The following is a 20,440-nucleotide window of genomic DNA, read 5'->3' on the forward strand; positions in this document are numbered from 1 at the left end:
GAGGAGAAGGAGCAGACACCTGGCCGGGCCCAGATTCGGCCTCCAGCGGGCTCCTCGGGAGGAACACACTGGCCAAAAGGGAGAGCTGGCAGGGGAAACGGGAAACGGGATCGGGGCGGAGCACAGGGTGCCCCCCAGCTCCGACCTGGGAAGCGGCAGCCCAGAGGCCGCTCTTCCTGAGGGCGGCCGCACTGATCGCGGGCTGTTTCCGGTTTTAGCTGGTATTGGAAGATGGAAGAAAAGAGCGCTGGGGGGGGGTCGGTTGCAAACCCGTTCCACGGCGCTACACCAGCACAGGAAAACACCACCTGTTTACCAGAGTTCAGGGCAGCACTACCTGTGCTCACAGGGTAGAGAAAGTTTCAACTTGAGAAGAATCAGTTTTAGACAAGATTTAAAATCGACTTAACACGGATGCTAGACTGAAGGAGTGTTGAGCGCAGCAGTGGACCATGAGACCTCCTGCTCCCTCTTCCCTTCGGCAGGCCCGGGGTGGAGCCCGAGCCCTCACGCGTGCCAGGCAAGCCCTCTGTCTGTAAGCTATGTCTCTCGCTCTATCTAGTCACTTTTAAGGACTCTTCTGGCGCTTCCCTAAAAGAGGAAAATGAAAGATCATTTCATCTGAGGTCAGTTCTGAAGATACCAAAGATGTGTTATTTTATTATCAATGACAATTTAATTAGGAATGAAAACTATGCCAGTGGAATTTCAACTTAATTTTTGAAAACGAACCTTTCTCTTTATTAACTGTGTTCTCACTGGCATAGACTATTCACTCATTCATTTAACAAACATCTTCTGATCCACCTACTACTGTGTGTGATGCCTTGTGCCAGGTGCTGGAGCAGACACAAAGATATGCAGAGCCTCCCAGGGAGAAGATGGCAGGACATCTGAGTTTGAAGCTGATGGGAAAGTTACAAATGGCACATTCCTCGCGTTGTTCTTAAACCTCAGTCCTACTCGTTACCTTAGTAGTCACCAAGAAATTTTAGTATTGGTCCGAGTGGAAGCATTTCCTTTGGGGAATCATAGGAAGAGCTGGTGCCACTAAGACAGCAGTAATGGGGCTGGCGGCCCTGTCCTGGGGAATCGCGTGCCAAAGAAGTCCTGGTGTGCTCACAGGGTGCTGCGTTACGGGGTGGATGCCCCTAACATCTGGCTATCAGAGTAGGGAGAACAAAGACAGGACACCAGGATTCGGAGTAGGTCCAGTCCTGGGCTGCCGCAGGACCAAGCTGCTGCCAGGAGACTTCACACTGAAGACTCGAGTGTCACAGTTTATAAGGCAGCAGCTCTGGGACTGTTGGCTGAGGGTCTGCTAGAAAAATGAAAATGAACCTAAAATACCCACCAGAGCAATATGCTTAAATGGGATGTGGGGAAAGTGTTAGAAAAACTGCCTTTATTTCTCTTTCCTCAAAGCAGTGGGCCCTTTATTCAGTGACTCCATTGTAAAAGGAATATAGTCATTTTCCAGTCCACCAAGAAGGAAGAAGTTTGTACTCACTGTAAGGGAATAGCCATTCAGAGATATTGAAATTTGACATCGAACTGCTCTGGAGTCAACTGTGTTCTTAGATGGGGCTTTGGGAAGTATTCTGGTCCAGATGGGGTAGCATTGGTGAGGCCAAATGAGAAGACTAGGGTGGACTCAGGAGGAAGGTGGGTGGTAGCCAGAGGGGTGGCCAGGAAGGGAACCCCGTGGGAACCCTGATCCTGGGCTGCTCTGCCTTCAGAGCCGTGGGAGAGGAGGTTCTACTGCCCAAGCTGGTCTGTGTTAGTTTGTTACGGAGCTGGAGCAAATGCACACGTGACAGGCATCGCAGCTACTAATCCATTTAAACCTCCCCACGAGACGTCAGGGGTGAAACTGCTTTTTATCTTCTGCTATGTTATCAGGCCCATTTAGGGAAGGTAAAAGGGAACTAACCATAAGAATCCTCAGCATTCACCAGCACCTGTCAGGGCAGTTTACTTTCAGTATCGCTAAAAGTCATAAATCACACCTGACATCCTCTCTGAAACTTCTCCGGAGTCATCCAGTCTTCCAGCATTCTCAGAATGGAAGCTCCCTGTGGCAGAGAAAAATCGCAAACCAAGCTGATCGAGGTTATGAAAAGGAACAAATATCAGTCGTCGCTACCGTGACCTTTATTGCATGATCATTTTGTGAAAGTATATTTCTTGGACATGATTCTGTTAAACTGCATGGTTATAGTTCTATGACTTTAGGATAAAAATATCACTTGGTACACTCTTTGTAAATCTATGCTTCTAAAATAAAAGGCAAAGAGAGGTTGGCAAAATTGTCATTTCAGAGGCTTTGAGGGCCAATAACACCTGCACTTCCTCACAGGAACCAGCAGATGGAGCAATGCTAAAGAGAGGACTAGTTAAAAAAGAGGTTTTGATGAAAAAACATTGTTTCAGGGTAAAATGATGGCAATTTATTAAATATATCTCAAAACTGGAAAATAATTATATTTAGCAAAAATATAAGTAGAGAGTTGAAGAATTATCTGTTTCATATGAATAGTTATGTCATTTAGGCATTATAAACTTTCTCTTCAATCACACTTTATCTCATTTGGTTTTCTTTCATGTGAAGAATCTGATGCATACCTCTGCTTCCTACTTTCCTTTCATGTGTTATAAAATCAATAACAAGATGCACTATTTGTAAGGTTTTAAATCAATTTCCAAGTAACATCAGAAAAACATGTTCTCCCCACTTAACTTAGTAATTATTTTGTAATTTATCCAACATTTTAAACTATTTTTCTACCTACTAAGAAGGCTAGGGGATTTGAAGCATTTATTTATTTATGATCTTCCATTCTCTCTCTCTCTTTTTTTTTTTCTTGGTACTGGGGATCAAAGGACCTTGTGTTTAAGGCAGGTAGCAGAACCACTGAGCTAAACCCCCAGCCCTATTTATTTATGATCTAATATCTTAGCCCATGGAGTATCTAGGACTTGGGGAAAAATCGGTTCTAACTTCTTCTGTGTGAGTTATTACAAGTGGCTATAAGTAGACTGGATATTTTCATTTTAACACAAAAACAAAGAGAATCATTGATAATGTGAAAAAATGAAGAAGACAACCCTGGAAAGATGCCATGAAAACAATATATGGAGAGCCCCAAAATATGATGCCATAAATTCCAAATACTACTGTGTAGTTTTTTCATCCAAGCTGGTTTCAGTATTCATTTTAATAATTATAATATAAACAAATAGTAATATTTTTAGGCATCACTCCAGATAACAAAATGGATTAATTTACAGCAGCCTTTGAATCACTTAATGGAGTGGGGAATCTATGAGAAATGGGTAGAAAATTATTAAAATAAAATTTAAAATTATTTTACATATAGGTAAAGAATAAATCTGGATGAGGTGTTATGAGAGAGAATGGGTAACATAAAACTTTCAGATATATATTTTCAGCAACATTTCACAAAATTTGAATGGGTAAAAATGCCACATTTATAATATGTGAACAAAGCCATCCTTAGATCTCATGTAAAAATCAAAAAAAATGTTTCCTTCAACTGAGTTGGATTTAAATGTTTATTGAGAGAAATAAAAGATTCTACTACAAAAGGTGCCCACATATATGATATTCCTTTCTGGCCATACAGAAAAGTAAGATATATTGTCATTAAGGAAAAAATTTTTAACTTGTTGCCTAAAGCCTAGATGTTGACTTATCAAAATGAAAACAGTTATAAGCAAAGGTGAAAAGAGAAAATTTTAAAAATTGGATTCAAAATCATGTGGCAATGATCAGCACTACTCAGTTCTTCTGAAAAGCACAAGCTGTTAAATACCCATCGCTGAGAATACGTTCTGACTACTCTTCAGAGCTCACTGGAACCATTCTCACCATATGTAAGCATCTACTAGAAGAAAAGTCATAAATAAAAAGATGTTCAAAACAATGCTGTATTTTCCCCACCTTGCTGTAGGATATTCCATCAAAAACAGATGTGATTTCAGCAGGGGTCGCCACGGAGACAACAATTGGATGAGAAGACAGTAAAGAGTCGTCTTCTTGTACAGGTAATACATCTTCAAGTAACACCTGGTCCAGCTGCAACAACAGAATGAGCCAAAGAAATACAGCATTTGCTTAACACTTGTTTGTGTTTTATGATGCCACATACGATATGAATGGAGAGGATAAATTTAAAAGACTCAAATTATTTAAAACAAATATTAGGCCTTCAAACTAATTATCTTTTGCCAGGGATTTAGCTCAGTGGTTTCGCCACCTGCTGCACAAGTGCAAGGACTCGAGTTCGATCCCCGGTACCAAAAAAAACCACAAAAAAACAAACGAATTATATTTTGTGTTGATTGCTGGTATTAGCCTCTTTGGAACACAATACTCAACGCCCTCAGCTTTAAGGGGGAGCGGTTTTTTTCGGCTCACAGTTCCCAGTGGGTTCACTCCATGGTAAGCTGGCTCCAAGGCAGAAACGCACAGTGGAGGGGCCTGGAGAGGACAGCTGCTCATCCCAGGGCAGCCAGGGAGCAGAGAGGGAAGAGAAGGGCCAGGGACACGACCTTCCAGGTCACACCCTAGGCACCACCTCCAACCAGGCTGCACTCCACATTCAGCTGTGAACTCGTCAATGGATGGACCCACAGATGAGTGGCCCCATGACCCAGGCTCCTCCCAGACACATGCAACTCTGGGGGACATTTTAGAGGTCAACCCTAATATTGCTCTTTACTGATTTCGTTCCCTTCTTCTGTATATAACTCCCTTGAATTCTCCCACATGACAGGCCAAGAAAATGCGGGCACTGTGGATTCTGTTTCAGCCACTTTCGCCTGACTGTGGACATGTGCCCACGTTCCCAGGCCGTTTCCATAGCTGTGCAGTAACATCAGTTCCCACATTGGTTCTGAGAAATAAGTGCGGCAACGTGTCAGTTTGCCAGAGCTGATGTTCGGCTTTTACTTCATGTCATCTTGCCAATGGAATTTGGGTGACTTGTAATTAATCAAAGAAAACAGAGTTTATCTTTAGTTCCAATAATCAACTGTCATTTCAGTCCTGGCTTTTCCCAGCAAAACAGGGTGGCCGAGAGGTCTAGCAGGACAGTCAGACCTGGGTTCAAGGCTCGGTCTTTCCATTCTCTTGGTATTTAAGCAAGCGCCCTCTTTCATTAAAATAAGGGCAACAATGGCATCTACACTCTGGACTTCCACACAGGCAAAGCTATGACTCGTACTACGTACCTGGCCTAGCACCTGGTACAGAGTGAAAATCCAGCACATCAGCTGCTATTATGGGAATTCTTAAGCAACAAGATTCCAATCTGTTAAACCATTACTAATTTAAAAACTCAAAAACTTTATTGATCCCATCTAATTAACACTTCCAAAAGAGAAGCATGCTATATTACTCTACATGTTCCAATTCTGTGGTTTCCATTTATAGCAGGCAAGGTTCTGTTGCTAAGTGATAGCTGCCAATCGAGGCAATTTGGATCTGGGTTTTGATTTTTCATACACATAAGAGGGCTAGGTAAGTAGAAAGAATCCTGTTGTTGGCACCAGGAAATCTGACTGCACTCACCTTTGACACCATTTGTCTGTTTAGTAACTGTCAGTTTCATTACAGTCCTGGCCCTCAGATTTTTCACTGATGAAAGGAAGTTCCATTATAGCAGTATTTATCAAGCTGTCTTATAAAATACTGTATTTATCTGATCTCTTCATCCATAACTTCTTAAAGGCTAAACCAACATTTTATCCATTTTGGGTCCCTTTAGCACTCACTGAATGAAGAATGAATGAATGGTGCGTATGATTGTACCATGTGATTAAGTTTCATTGAAATCTCAAGACCTGCATACCAAATTCTTCTGGAATCCACTCAGTGCTTTGTAAACCTAGAAATTTTAACATTGGGTGATGTTAAAATGTCATAATTTATTGTAGCATTTAGATATAAGAAGGGCATCGGCACATTGAGGTCGTACTCGTAAGTGAAATAAATAGGACACACAAACATATAAATACCGAATAGTTTCTCTAGTGTGAGAAACTGAAAGTGTAAATAAGGATTAAAATGAATAATTGATAATTGGAAATAGGAAGAAAAGATCCAAAGGGGTAGGGGAAGTGGGAGGGGATGGGGAAAGGAAAGAAGGGAAAGGAAAAATGATGAGAAAAGAGAAAAATGGAAACAAAGTCTATGTAAATAGGAAGGGTGGAGGGGTGAAGGGCGCACAGGTAATGGGGAGAAAATAAGAACCAAGATGCATCATGTACAGGTACAAGCACCCAATGATAAATGTAAATGTATTGTATACCTAAAATGTACCAATAAAAGAATTTAAGCAAAAAAAAAAAAAAAAAAAAAAAAAAAAGGGCATCGGGCTACTCCAAGAGGCAAATCAGAAGGTAAAATAATTCTCCATGTATGCGGTGACTCCTGATAACAGTGCCATCAGCGGTTTTCATGTAGATGAGGGCTCTCAGCCAGGGACACTTCTGTCCCCCGGGCCATGAGGAAGCGCATGGGACACTTGCTTGATACCAACTGAAGCAGAAGGTGACAAAGCCCAGGCATGCCCTCAGCATCTTTCATTCCCAGGACAGTTCGCACACAAAGAACTGTCTTTCTCCAAATGTCAGCAGCAGAGCCCATCCTTGAAAAGCCCTGGTGCGGCTACACTTTGAAAGAAGCAACTGTTGCAAATCACTCTCCCACTTTGAAAGGTTAGAGCTAGAGCGGCAAAGGCTTCCGGCATCTTATTTTTATTTCTGCCAGTAGAGGTCAGTATTCCACATCACATCCACACATTTGTGTCTGTATATGCGTGCACACACACACACACACACACATTCCTACATGCAATCAGATAAGAATACTCACATGCTCTAACTATACATACAACACACACGTAGCTTTTCTAAAAAAATCTACAGGGTGCAGAGAAATTTCTGTTCCCGGCCACTTAGGGACACAGTATGCTGATGCCCAGGGCAGCGCTTACCCTTACGGGACAGGGAACAGAGAACTGACATCTCTGCACCTGAGAAATGTGTCCAGGGTTTGAGCCTGTGCACTGAGTTTGACTTTTATTTCTTCACCGCACCGATTTAGCAGCCGTCTAGGGAGAGCAGTTTACAAAATGAACATGACTTCTTCAGAGTCAGCTGCTGGATATTTTCCTGGACACAGGTTGGCATTTTCTGCGTTTGATGCCTTGGTCCTGCCTCGACCTTTGGTCTGAGTGACACCACCTAAGATTTCCCCGGGCTTCGGGGCCAGCTGCTCCTCAGGGCCTGGCTCAGCTCTCAGCAAGGCTGGCTCCTCCTTGCCCTCAGGGTCCTTCCCAGTCCCCACCACCCCTGGCCCAACTCTTGGCCCATCAGAGCCCCAAGCTCTCAGTCTGCTCTGCATGAGGGATGCAGACACCCGGAGCTCACGCGTCTGGGCTCACCATTTGCCAGTCTTTTTCTGCGTGGTTTACTCCCAGGAACTCAAAGAAGGAGGCAAAACCCTCATTCAGCCACAAGTCATCCCACCAGTCCATGGTCACGATATTTCCAAACCACTGAAATCAGAAGCAGCACAGAGATAGTTAAATTCTTATTCTCATGATAGAGAGTTCTGTCACTGTGTCACGGAAGTGGCAGGCACTGCACCTGACACTTATTTCTTGCTTTATTTATCCTGATTTTTGAATATTAGATGCTTCTTGGTTTACTGTCTTTGTTTAGGTTCTACTGGGAATATTAAAGTTATAGAAAGGCTGCTTATGGATTGACTAATGGTAAAACAATGGATTTGAAAGCTTCTTTATGGTTCAGTGTTGATTAGCAGGAAGACTAGTTTTCAGCAGGATTTTCTGAGCTGGTTATTGTTTACGTGCTAAATCGTAACCAAATGACTCCTCTGGCCCTGAGCCAGTTCTGTGCAAGCCGGCCTGCGGTGGAGACCCTGTACCTGGTGCACCAGTTCGTGGGCGATCACAGTGGCCACCCGCTGCTGGTTGGCAGAGGCCGACTGCTGGGGGTCGTAGAGCAGGTTCGTCTCCCGGTACGTGATGAGTCCCCAGTTCTCCATGGCGCCCGTGCCAAAATCCGGAATCGCGATTTTATCTGCGGAAAAAGAAAAAGTCCAGTAAGAAAGACATTCTTTCCATTTGTTCACAGCCTTTTTAAACCCAATTAAGCTCCTTGGGTGAATGTTTTTTTAGAGGCTAAAAATAATTTCTTAGAGCGGAGAGCAGCAGTCATCTGTGCAAACATTTCAGTCCCAATGCGCTCAAACTTTCCACGGTGCTTTTCCTGCTCGTTCTAGGCATCAATGTGGCCTTATTTTTTTGACAAGGATCCTCAGGGCTGTTTCTTTCCAGGCCTCTATTATTTTGCATCATTTGTTCCTGTCTGTACAGTACTTCACAGCGAGGAGCTTTTCTCTCCCATGGTTTTCACCTCGGTAATGGGAAGCGCCTGTTTCGGGGATGAGCAGTGGGGAAAAAGAATAAAGCATTCAAATGGGGACTAAGGATGCACAGCTGCTTCTGAGTGCACAGAAATAGAAGTCGTCAAGGACACAGAGTGGGGAGAACATAAACTTCTGTTTTCCTCCCTAATCCTATGATTCAAGGTCAACTTGACCCGCCTTGCAGTCACCACCATGTAGATGTATTAAAGAAGCTAGAGAAAAATGGAGTGGACCATATTCTTCCCAGTGCTCTCCAAGATCTAAGAAGTCAGATTCTATGAAGACTTTCTGTTCTTTCTCTTCGCTGGGGTCTACAACCCTGGACATAGTAGTTCACAGGAGGAGGCAGCGTGGAGCAGCTCTACGTTCCATCCCAAAATAGAAAATGCTCTGTCGATTAGTAGAAAACACAGCTTCTCTGTTAACGAACTCTAATCAGAAAGTACTTTCTTTATTATTATGCATAACTCACATGAGGCACAGAAATGAAAATAAATTGAATTTTTCATCTGACATGTAAGAAAGGCCCTTCTTTCTGGTTAAAATATTTGTCAAGCTTTTTATAAAAGAACAAAAATGATGTATCTGAGGTAGAGGTCGAAAGCATGGTAATAGCTTCTTTTCAAGTTATCTATACTTTCAGGGCTTGCCATTTTGTTGTAAGGACATTCCTAAGGAGTGGGGGAGTCCCTCCTGCCAGGGCCAGTACTTTTTGTAATGCTGCAGAGTGTGACATGCACCTAATCCTTGAACAAAAGAATTTTTGCTATCCCATGTCTCTGGTGGGTCTTGGCACTATAACTAATCAGCACCAGCACATTTCCAAGAGGCCTGTGGTAGAGCTAATTCTGTAAGTGTTGAAAATGCACAGAGAAAAGAAAGAAGAGCGAATGGGGGTTGGGACAAACAGGAGAGCAGAGGGGGAAGTGGAGTCCCACTCCCTAGCGCACACAGGGGCTGCACGTGGGATAAGGGGGGAAAGACCCTGCAATTCAGGAGCTTGACATTTTATTAATTATTTTTTTGACGCTGATGAAAGGCTGCTGGTTCCTTCTGTCTCCTCCAGTAGCTGTTAAGCAATAAAAAATGGACACCACTTCCACTGAAGAGAAAATACAGCATCTAGGAGCTTGTTCAGAACCAAGCTGCCCTCCTGAGGAGACCTTGGCATCCCAGGTACTTTGCACTGATAATTTATGAAAGGAAGGCCAAAAACAGCACAGGGAGGCCAATTGTTGGTTGGTTGGTTCCCTTACTGCCTTCATTTTGCTCCTACAGCCATCTCAAGGGAGCTTACATTTAAAGTTCTGCTAATGCGCCTCAAGTCTATGAATAAAGTATTTCTGCTATGGATGGCAATGCCATATCTACACCATTTGATTGTAGCCATATTTTTGTTTTTAAAAAAGCATTCCTCCTTCCATACGGTGGAAAAAGTTATACTTGTGAGAGGGCTAACTGCTGAGGAATCTGGAGTTGGTTTTACTCAACCATGGGAAGACTGGAAGCACGTGGGACTCACCACTTCATTTACCCCGTCATTTCCAAGGCTCTGATGCTGGAAGGCAGGTAAGTGATGAGGACCAGTGTTGAAGTTTTAAACCCACTGAGCTAAGTGCTGTTTCTGGTTCTATCGTGAATAGGTGTGCAGCTTTGGGCACAGTGCTCACCACCCTTTGTCAGGAAGGGAGAGTATTCACATTATTCTCAAGAAATCCAGAATGGGTATTTCACTATGTATAAAGGGTTAGGTACAAACTATAGGCATGACCATTAACTAATGGCGATAGAATGGGTGGAATAAATTAACTTAGGTAAAAAGAAAGACAATAGTAAAAAATAAGAAAATAAAAAATAATTCTTACCTAACTTAGGAAGAGAATAATTCATACCAAAGTATTCTTCAAAGTAATCAAACACAATTTTTGTTATGTTTGCAGCATATTCAGCTGTGTGTTTTTGCTCTGGCTGGACATAAATAGTGAGCTATTAAACAAAACACAAAAAATTCAATGAGAATTATTCTTCATTGATAGAGCACAAAAAACTATGATACATGATATAGTTGAAAGAAGGAGGATTCTGGAGTCAGATAAGTCTAACTGGAATCCAGGTTCTGCTTCATACTGCCCATGCGGTCTTGGACAAATCACATCTCTGAAACTCATGTGAAACATGAATTAAATTCCATAACTCAATCAGTGATTTCAGTGACTAGAAACAGTGCAAGCCACAACGGTTGGCACTTTGTTCCAGACACTAAGAGGTGTTATTACTCTTCCTACTTAAAACACATGTTGTCTTAGTGTCTATGAACCTATTTCTATTCCTACCCCCACCAGCCCACTCATCTTTCTCTGTCTTTCTCTGCATGTTGTCTTGGAAGAAATGAATGAATGGGATTTTTCCCATCTAAAGAGCCCTGGGATACACATTTTTCCTTTGTGCTATTCCATCCTGCTTTTGCAAATTACTCCTCTGATATTTCAATTATTCCCAGAGCTTATAATGATCCAAAATTTCCTCTCTGGGAGGCACCGTGGAAAGTGACAGCAATTTTCAAGCTGTATGTTGCAATGACATAACACATGTTGAGCCAAACAGAGACTTTCCTTCCAATTCTAGCATGTATACCTTTACACAAGTATCAGAAATCCTTTTAAACATAGCATCCTGGGAGTGGATGAGGTCCCCTAGACAGCAGGGCTGTAACAGGAATATCACAGGTGTTTGCATTGCTCAGCGTATGAAGGGAGAAGAAGAGTCCTTCAGACAAGTAGGGTCTGCTAAAGTTTGCGAGAAATTTAAATGAGATATGCATGCCAACTCCCAGCCCTGGTCCAAAACTTTTAAGGAAAGCAAAAGATGCACTCATTTAGCAAATTCAAAACCATTGACCTACCCAGACTGGATGACTCAAGATTTAAAAGAAAAAAAGGGAAAGAGAAAGAGAAATGACGCCTACACTTTTCCTGTACTATTCGCAATGCACTGCTAGTGTTGCTCTTCATTTAGGCTCACAGCTTGAGTCATCTTTTCTTAGAAATAAACAGCAGAGGAAAGATCCATAAAGGACAAAGTTTTGAAAGAGCATCCTTGAAATTGTCATGCCTGGCTCTCGACTCTCCCTCCACTGGTTAATGACATTCTTGCCTTCTTTGTGCACAGATGTGTTCATCTTCGCCTCCAGAGCAACACAGCTCACTGAACGACCACCTCAGTGCTCTGAGTGTTTGTTTCTTTGGCTGTGTTTCCAGATGTGATGGCTCCATCTCCCGCTCCCGCCCTCTTGTGTGCTTGGGGAACAATGACATGTATTTTCCAAGCAGTTAAGTGAAACCAGGGAGCCAGTTGGTGACAGGGCAAAGGCAATTGGCCACATGAAACCCAAATTGATCTGTTCCCACAGAGCCACCACGCTGCGCTGTCGGTGAGAGGCTCAGACACTCAGTAAACTCCCCCGATGGCCTGCGGTACTTGTTCTCCACCCTTCACACTGGAGTAAGGGCAGCTCTTCTTGATTCACTCCACTGTCGTCCACACACTCTGGTTTTGTGGTGCACAGGCTTAGGGACTGGAAAAAGTTGAGAAAGTGGAAGAGCAGGCAGTAGGGAGGCTCCCGGTGGAGGGGAAGCAGTGGGGAGTAGAAAGACTCAAAGGCTCTTCTCGCTAAGGTTTTCCCACTTCCCATGCTGGTAGATGGGCTCCCTTTCAGCAGTATGCATCTAAAAAGTAGCCTCCATTTCTCATGCTCCACATTGGTGTCAGCAGCAGAAATGTGGTGGCTTTACATAAGACTGGTGGCAATGTCAGTTCAATCAAAATAAAAGCAGTTCCTATGTTTCCGTTTCTGAGGAGGCCACACCCACAGAAGTGTGCTGTGGACAGCCTGAGCAGCCTGCAGGGACCTATGGTCCCTGTGCCTTCCAAGCAGGGCCATCGACCACAGTTTACCACCACCTCTTCGATTAACTGAGCTAAGTAATCACAGAGCATATGGACACAGCCCATTGATTCTGCAGTTTAATTAGCCAGAGCCTATCTACGAGTGTGTCCTATCTGCTGTGGGTCAGGAACGCATCCTTACGCTGAAAACCACCAACCTGCTAACGTTGTCAGCTCCCACGTGCCATGTGCGGCATGCATTTAGCTGCAGAACTGCTTGGATTTGGGGGTTTACAAAAGCATCCCTCACTCTCCAGACAGCTTGGTGCTTCCTCTGCCAGACTGTTCCTGCCCTGTGACCTCGGCCTCACATGCAGCACATGCTCCATCTGCAGCCAGGCTTGGTGGTGGACACACATAATACAAGATACTTGGGAGGCTGAGGCAGGACTGCAAATTCAAGGCCAGCCTGGGCAATTTGGTGAGACTTTATCTCAAAATAAAACATGAAAAGGGCAGGGCATGTAGCTCAGTGGTAGGGTGCTTTCCTCACATGTGTGAAGCCCTGGCTTCCATCCCCAGTACCACAACAATGCTCTGTCCACCTCCCCTGGCCGTTCTCTGGGATTCGGCAGAGGTGGGTAAGTCTCCTCCACCATCTGCTTAGCATTTCTGTCCAGGACAAAGTGCAGGCAATTACCCTTGGCTTTTAATAATAATGGCCCTCTTTCTAGTTTACATGCTGGCTTTACGGAGACATGTTTAGAGTGCATGGCTAGCCATTCTGAAATAGTACAGAGGAATGGGGATTTGTCCATTGTTTCCTTCCTCTTTTTTCTGTCCCGAAGCCCTAGATGAGGCCCGTACCATCTTTATGTCCAGTGATTATTTATGTCTCTGCAACCAAGACCATGAGCGAAGTTCAGCAGCACAACTATTACGATCTCTTACAAGTCTTTTACTACCTAAAACTCGTCAGGGAATGCAATAATCACTTCCCATGCAGGGTCCCTTGCTTGCTAGACATTGGTTCTATGACTCTGATACTCTGAATGAAAACAGAGCACAGCATTCTGCATTACCGAGGGTTGCTTCATGCCAGCCCTTTTTCCAGTCTGGTTCCCAGCACCCCTTGTCCACAATTACAAAATCCAAAGAGCTCTGAAAATCAAAAGCTTTTCTAAGCAAACTAATCTGGCAGCACCATCTGACAGGAACTGACTTTGTACATCATCATCCTTCCCTGTTCCAAACTGCTGCAGAACATCACTGAGGGTCATGCAGCTCCGCCCCAGGTCCTACACACCAGTGCAACACAATGCCTTTCGCAAACCTAAAAGGGTACGGATCCCAGCGTACAACTGGTCACAGAGATCACACATGATTTCAGACCCCTGTCTGAAATTTCAGAGCTTGAAAAGGATATCACAACAAACTTCCTCACTGTATGCAGGACAAAAATAAAGACCAAGGCACAAGTGGCACTAGAATTGAGAAGTTTGGTTCTTACTGTACCGCGCGGCCTCTTACCGGTGAGACTGAATTCTAAATTCCTAGCTGAAGTTAGAGAAAACAGCAGCGCGAGCATCACCGAGTTGCTGCAGGGACTGAACAAGGGACTGACACACACCGATTCTATGTGTCCCATAGGCAGCATCGGTTTCATCACAGATAACACATGAATTATTCAGCTCTGGGGTTTCCCTTGGTGCACGTCCTTAGGTGTGAGTGATGTCACTCGCTGCTGTTCCCAGTAGCTATCAGGAACGCGGGAGGAATGCAAGGAGGGTAAATTTGCATTCTGACACCCAAAGGAGGCTCTTGATGCTCACACAATAAACTTGAAAGCCAAAACCCTTTGATTTTCAAGACCCTTATTCTGAAAGGCTTTTAGCAGTAAACAAACAGAAAGCCAGGAATAGAGCGAATCACAGAATTTCTGCTGTGAGGTCGGAGAGAGAATGGCAGAGACCTGCAGACGTGTCTCAAGGAGAGGAGAGGAAAGACTCCCCGGGGTCAGAGGAGGGGAAGGAGGAAAGGCAGTGAGCGGCTCAGGACCCGACCCGGAGGGTGCGCTGGGTCTGAAGCGAGCGCTGCTGGAAAGGCCGCGGATGGAAAGGAGCTGGCTTTCCCGGACTGCCGCTCTGCTCGGTCAGACGCTGGCCAGGCCCGCCAGGCCCGGGGGCGCGGCTCAGCTGTCCCCGGCCCAGCTCTACAGCGCCTGTCTGTTGATGCCAGAGCGACCCATGTTGCTTGTCCGCTCGCAGCTCTTGGCCAGCGCAATTCCCGCCTCTCCCTGTTATTCAGGCTCCATAGGTGATAAAGTCCATGGTCGCTCTCCCTTTACAGCAGCCTGACCTCGCACTGCGGCTCCGGCAGGGCTCTCACCCGACCTGCTCCAAAGGGGCGCCCGTTCAACGAGCCAGGACCCGTGCGGGCCGCTCTCAGAAGGCCGGCGCCACCGGGGCAGGGCTGAGGCGCTCGGAGGCACCGGGCGGCTGCGGCGAGGCCCCGGCTTCACCCGCGATGGGCGCAGAGCCCTGGCCGTTCCTTCCTCGGACCCGGCGACCTCTCGCGCACACAGAGCGTGTTCCGGGGACTTAGGAGGTAATCGACTGAAGGGACTGGTCTCGCTTGTTAAAAATCAAAACTGAGGGGCTGGGTATTTAGTTCAGTGGTTCCGCCGCCTGCCTTGCAAGCGGAAGGACCCGAGTTCGATCCCGGGTACCAAAAAAAAAAAAAAGAAAATCAAAACTGAGGTAGCCAAGGGCAGAAGGGGAGTCCGTATTGTTCAAAATTCTGCTCATCCGTGCTGAACGCACGTAATTGCTATTGCTAAACATGACGTCCCCCGTTGAATGTTAGGGGTTTATGTTCTTCTAAATGTCCTCCTAGCAGTGGGCAGAAAGTTCGGGGAGAGGGATACTCGGCAGAAAAGACTGGTGACACGGCAGGGGTTTTGTTTTGTTTTTGATTTTTCAAGTTTTGCCTTTTCAGTGTGATGTACCAGTCACGCAAAACCTTTCCTCAGAGTTTGGGTGAATATGGCCTAGCTTTCCTCCTTCTTCCTTCCTTCCCTTTGTTTCTTTCTTTTTTTTTTTTGGTACTGGGGATCGAACTCGGGACCTTACACTTGCAAGGCAGGCGCCGGGACCACTGAGCTAAATCCCCAGCCCTCTCTCTCTTTCTGCCATGGCTGTGCAGCTTCTGCTGTTGAGGAGAAACAATATACTCGCTTAGGTTACTCGAAACATTTATTGGCAGCTTAACTTTCCATTAAAATAAGTTGTTTGACACTTAGTGACTATTACTGCACTAGAACTGTTAAAATAATAAGTGTTTCAAAAGACTAACTTTTTACCTCACACAATTTTAAGTTACTTTGTATTTATCTATTTTATATTTTTATAAATTAAAATTAGGAATAAGAATCATTCGCAAACTTCCATGGCTTCCTGAATTAAGCACATTCCTTCAAGGGATATTAATAATTCTTAATTTAAGTAACATGTTTAATAAGAAAAATCCAAGGTGCGAGGGAGTGCACAGCTGTCAGCCTGACGCCTATGCAGGCGAGGAACCTGACAATCTGGGCAAAGTGACCTCTGTGGTCCAGGGCCGCCTCTGGCACATGGGTAGCGACTTCTTCAACCTTCCGTCCCCCGGACTGCACCTGGACTGCACTTCCCTCTGCACCTGGGGGCCGACACTCTGGTCCAGAGGAAGGGGCTTCCTGGCCACCATCCCTCCCACTGCTCCCAGCCCACAGGAAAGGGCTTTTGGGTCAGCATCCCTACCTCTGCTCCTGGCCCCTGTCCCACCTCTCCCAGCTCAAAGGAGGTAATCCGTGCAGGCACTAACAGCCCCCCGCCCCAGTCGAAATGAGAAAACACATAAATAAGTCTCAAAACCAGACTTCCAGATCACCTACAGCAACCCCAAAGGGAAATGAGATGGAACACTCTGATACTCAACCACCTGGACCCACTGAACTGGCAACAAAAGGGGATCTGGAAAAAATGAAATCAGAAATAATTTCTCAGATAACAGGAGAAATTGTGCCCCTAGTGCAAAACATGATTAATAAATCTAGACAGGAGCTGAGGAACATGATGGAATCCCAACATAAGAAACAAATGGAATCCATAAAACAGATGCAAATAGATTTCCAGGACATGAAAAACTCCATTGAAAGTCTACACAGCAGAATGAGCCAGTGTGAGGACAGAATTTCAGATATAGAAGATAAGATTGCAATTAGTGACCAGGAAAAGAAAAATTGCTTCAAAATTATAAGGGAACATGAGAAATCAATCCAGCAGCTGCTAGATGATGCAAAGAAGAATAACATAAGACTCATTGGGCTCAATGAAGAAACAGGAGAGAGTGGAGACGACATAAAAAAATCTCTTCACAGGAATAATGGCAGAAAACTTCCCAAGCAGGGGAAAAGAGCTTGACATACACATAAGTGAGGCATATAGGACTCCAAATAGCCTTGATCAAAAAAAAATCTACACATAGGCATATAATTGTTAAGATTCCAGAAACACAACAGAAGAACAAAGTTCTCCAAGCAGTCAGAGAAAAGAAACAAATCACATACAAAGGAAAGCCCATTAGAATCACAGCAGACTTCTCAACACAAACCATCAAGGCAAGAAGAGCTTGGAGTGACATATTCCAAGCCCTAAAAGAAAACAGCCTCCAACCCAGATTGATGTACCCTACAAAACCATCTTTCAAAAGTGATGGAGAGATAAGATACTTTCATGACCAAGAGTACCTTAGGAACTTTGTGAATACCAAACCAGCACTCCAAAGAATTTTACACAATAGCCTAGGAACAGACATTGAGGATCACAACCCCAGGAAACAAAGCAGAATGAACCCATCTGGCATGACAAGAAATTAAATGTAAAGGGGGAGAACCCAACAAAAAGAAAAAGTCATGGCAATGACAAGTCAATACATTGCAGTTATAACCATTAATGTTAATGGTCTCAATTCACCAATCAAAAGAAATAGACTGGCAGAATGGGTCAAGAAGCAAAATCCAACAATATGCTGCATACAAGAAACACACTTAATTCAAAAGGAAACCCATAGACTGAAAGTTAAAGGGTGGAAAACAATACTCCATGTGACAGGAACCCCCAAAAAAGCAGGAGTAGCTATCCTCTTGGCAGATCAAGTAGATTTCAAACCAACACTGATTAAGAGAGATGAAGAAGGACACTACATCCTTGTAAAGGGAAGAATCCAAGAGGAAGAGATGACAATCATAAATATCTATGCACCAAACACGAGTGCACCCAACTATATAAAACAAATACTAACAGACATGAAAAGTCATATATGCACTAATACAATTGTAGTGGAGGACCTCAACACCCCACTGTCACAAATAGATACATCAACTAGACTAAAAATAAGTAATGAAATACTAGAACTCAATCGAACTCTTGAACAAATGAACTTAACAGATGTTTACAGAGTCTTCCACCCCACAAAATCAGAATACACATTCTTCTCAGCTGCACATGGGTCATTTTCCAAAATAGACCACATACTCACACATAGAACATGTTCAAGTAAGTGCAAAGGAACTGAAGTTATCCCCTGTATATTATCAGAACATAGCTCAATGAAATTGGAGATCCATAGCAAAACAAACTCAAAAAATTTCATAAACACGTGCAAATTGAACAACACACTTCTGAATAACCAATGGGTCACAGAGGAAACTAAAGAAGAAATCAGACAGTTCCTTCAATTAAATGACAATGACAATACAACATATCAGAATCTATGGGACACAATGAAAGCAGTCTTACGAGGGAAATTCATAGCAGTGAATACGCATATTAGGAAAACAGAACGAGCCCAATTAAACAACCTGATGCTGCACCTCAAGCTTCTAGAAAAAGGAGAGCAGGACAACCCCAAAGCTCATACAAGGGAGGAAATTATAAAGATCAGAGGAGAAATCAATGCAATGGAGACTAAGAGAACAATACAATAAATCAATGAAGCCAAGAGTTAGTTCTTCAAAAGAATCAACAAAATTGACAAACCTTTAGCCAACCTTGTCAGAAAAAGGAAAGAAAAGGCCCAAATCCATGCAATTAGGAATGAAAAGGGTGAAATTACAACAGACCCAGCAGAAATCCAGAGGATCATCAATACCTACTCCCAGAACCTATACGCCAATAAGATGGACAACACAGAAGAAATGGACAGATTCCTAGATACATATGAATTACCAAAGTTGAACGAAGAAGACCTAAAAATTCTGAACAACCCAATATCAACCAATGAAATTGAAAATGTAATAAAAAACTTATCAACTAAGAAAATCCTCGGCCCTGATGGCTTCACTGCTGAATTCTACAAAACATTTAGAGAGGAACTGCTGCCACTACTGTTTAAACTCTTCAATGAAATTGAAAGGGAAGCAATACTCCCAAATTCATTCCTGGAAGCAAGCATCACCTGGATCTCCAAAGCAGAGAAAGACCCAACCAAAAAAGAGAACTATAGGCCAATCTCACTAATGAACATAGATGCAAAAATCCTTAATAAGATAATGGCAAACAGAGTGCAGAAGATCATCAAGAAGATCATACACCCTGATCAAGTGGGATTCATCCCAGGGATGCAGCGATGGTTCAATATGTGAAAATCAATCAATGTAATACACTATATCAATAGAGCCAAGGACAAAAACTATATGATTCTCTCCATAGATGCAGAAAAAGCATTTGACAAAATCCAACACGCATTTATGATTAAAACCCTACAAAAAATTGGAATAGATGGTCTCTACCTCAAACTGATAGAAGCCATCTATGAAAAACCAACAGCCAATATCACATTAAATGGTCAAAAACTGAAATCTTTCACACTAAAATCAGGAACAAGACAAGGATGTCCACTATCACCACTCTTGTTCAATATAGTTCTGGAAACATTAGCCATGGCAATTAGACAAGAGAAAGAAATAAAAGGAATAAAGATAGGAAATGAAGAAGTCAAATTGTCATTATTTGCAGATGACATGATACTCTATATAGAAGACCCCAAGAACTCCACCAAAAGTCTTCTAGACTTAATAACCAAATTCAGTCAAGTAGCTGGTTACAAGGTCAACACACAAAAATCAATAGCTTTCCTCTACACCAATGACAGACTCACTGAGAGAGAAATAGGGCAAATAATTCCTTTCACAATAACATCCAAAAAACTGAAATACCTAGGAATCATCCTAATGAAAGAAATCAAAGACCTCTGCTCTGAAAACTATGGCACTCTGAAAAGAGAGATTGAAGATGATATCAGAAAACGGACAGACATCCCCTGCACCTGGGCAGGAAGGATTAATATAGTGAAAATGGCCATACTTCCAAAACTGCTATATAGATTTAATGCAATTCCAATGGAGATCCCAGCAGCACACTTCATAGACCTTGAGAAAACAATCCAAAAATTCATTTGGAACAAGAAGAGACCCAGAATAGCAAAAGCAATTCTAGGTAACAGAGACATGGCAGGGGGCATCACAATCCCCAACCTGAAACTATATTACAAAGCTACTGTGATAAAAACAGCATGGTACTGGCAAAGAAACAGACCTGAGGACCAGTGGAACAGATTAGAAGATGCAGAAACAATGCCAGACACACTCAGCCATCTCATCTTCGATAAAGGAGCCAAACACCCTCACTGGAGAAAAGATAGCCTCTTTAATAAATGGTGCTGGAAAAATTGGGCTTCAACTTGCCAAAGATTAAAACTAGACCTGTATCTCTCACCATGCAATAAACTAAAATCAAAATGGATTAAAGATCTAAATATTAAAATAGAAACTCTGAACCAGTTGGAACAGAGGATAGGTAGAACCCTTGAAGACATCAGTGTAGGAAAAGATTTTATGAACAAAACCTCAGTTGCCCGTGAACTAGCACAAACAATCAACAAGTGGGATCTCTTCTTATTAAAAGGCTTCTGCACAGCAAGAGAAACCACCAGCAGTGTGAAGAGACAACCCACAATGTGGGAAAAAATCTTCAC

The 20,440-nt window shown here is 43.4% G+C and overlaps 1 protein-coding gene across 1 annotated transcript in view; it reads right to left on the bottom strand.

Annotated features, from left to right (window-relative positions):
* Enpep (glutamyl aminopeptidase) overlaps positions 1 to 20,440 on the bottom strand; it is an 83,965-nt gene that overhangs the window by 42,566 nt on the left and 20,959 nt on the right. Inside the window, exons 4-8 of the mRNA XM_004867585.4 lie at positions 10,348 to 10,468; positions 7,979 to 8,133; positions 7,473 to 7,586; positions 3,965 to 4,099; positions 2,010 to 2,075 (exon numbers count right to left, since the gene is read on the bottom strand). Of these exons, the coding sequence (XP_004867642.1) occupies positions 2,010 to 2,075; positions 3,965 to 4,099; positions 7,473 to 7,586; positions 7,979 to 8,133; positions 10,348 to 10,468 (591 nt within the window). The remainder of the gene's footprint in view (positions 1 to 2,009; positions 2,076 to 3,964; positions 4,100 to 7,472; positions 7,587 to 7,978; positions 8,134 to 10,347; positions 10,469 to 20,440) is intronic.

Source organism: Heterocephalus glaber, unplaced genomic scaffold (assembly GCF_053883595.1).
Source record: "Heterocephalus glaber isolate CG9 unplaced genomic scaffold, H.glaber_assembly_v1.0 deba00001688, whole genome shotgun sequence".
Classification (NCBI taxonomy): Eukaryota; Metazoa; Chordata; class Mammalia; order Rodentia; family Bathyergidae; genus Heterocephalus; species Heterocephalus glaber.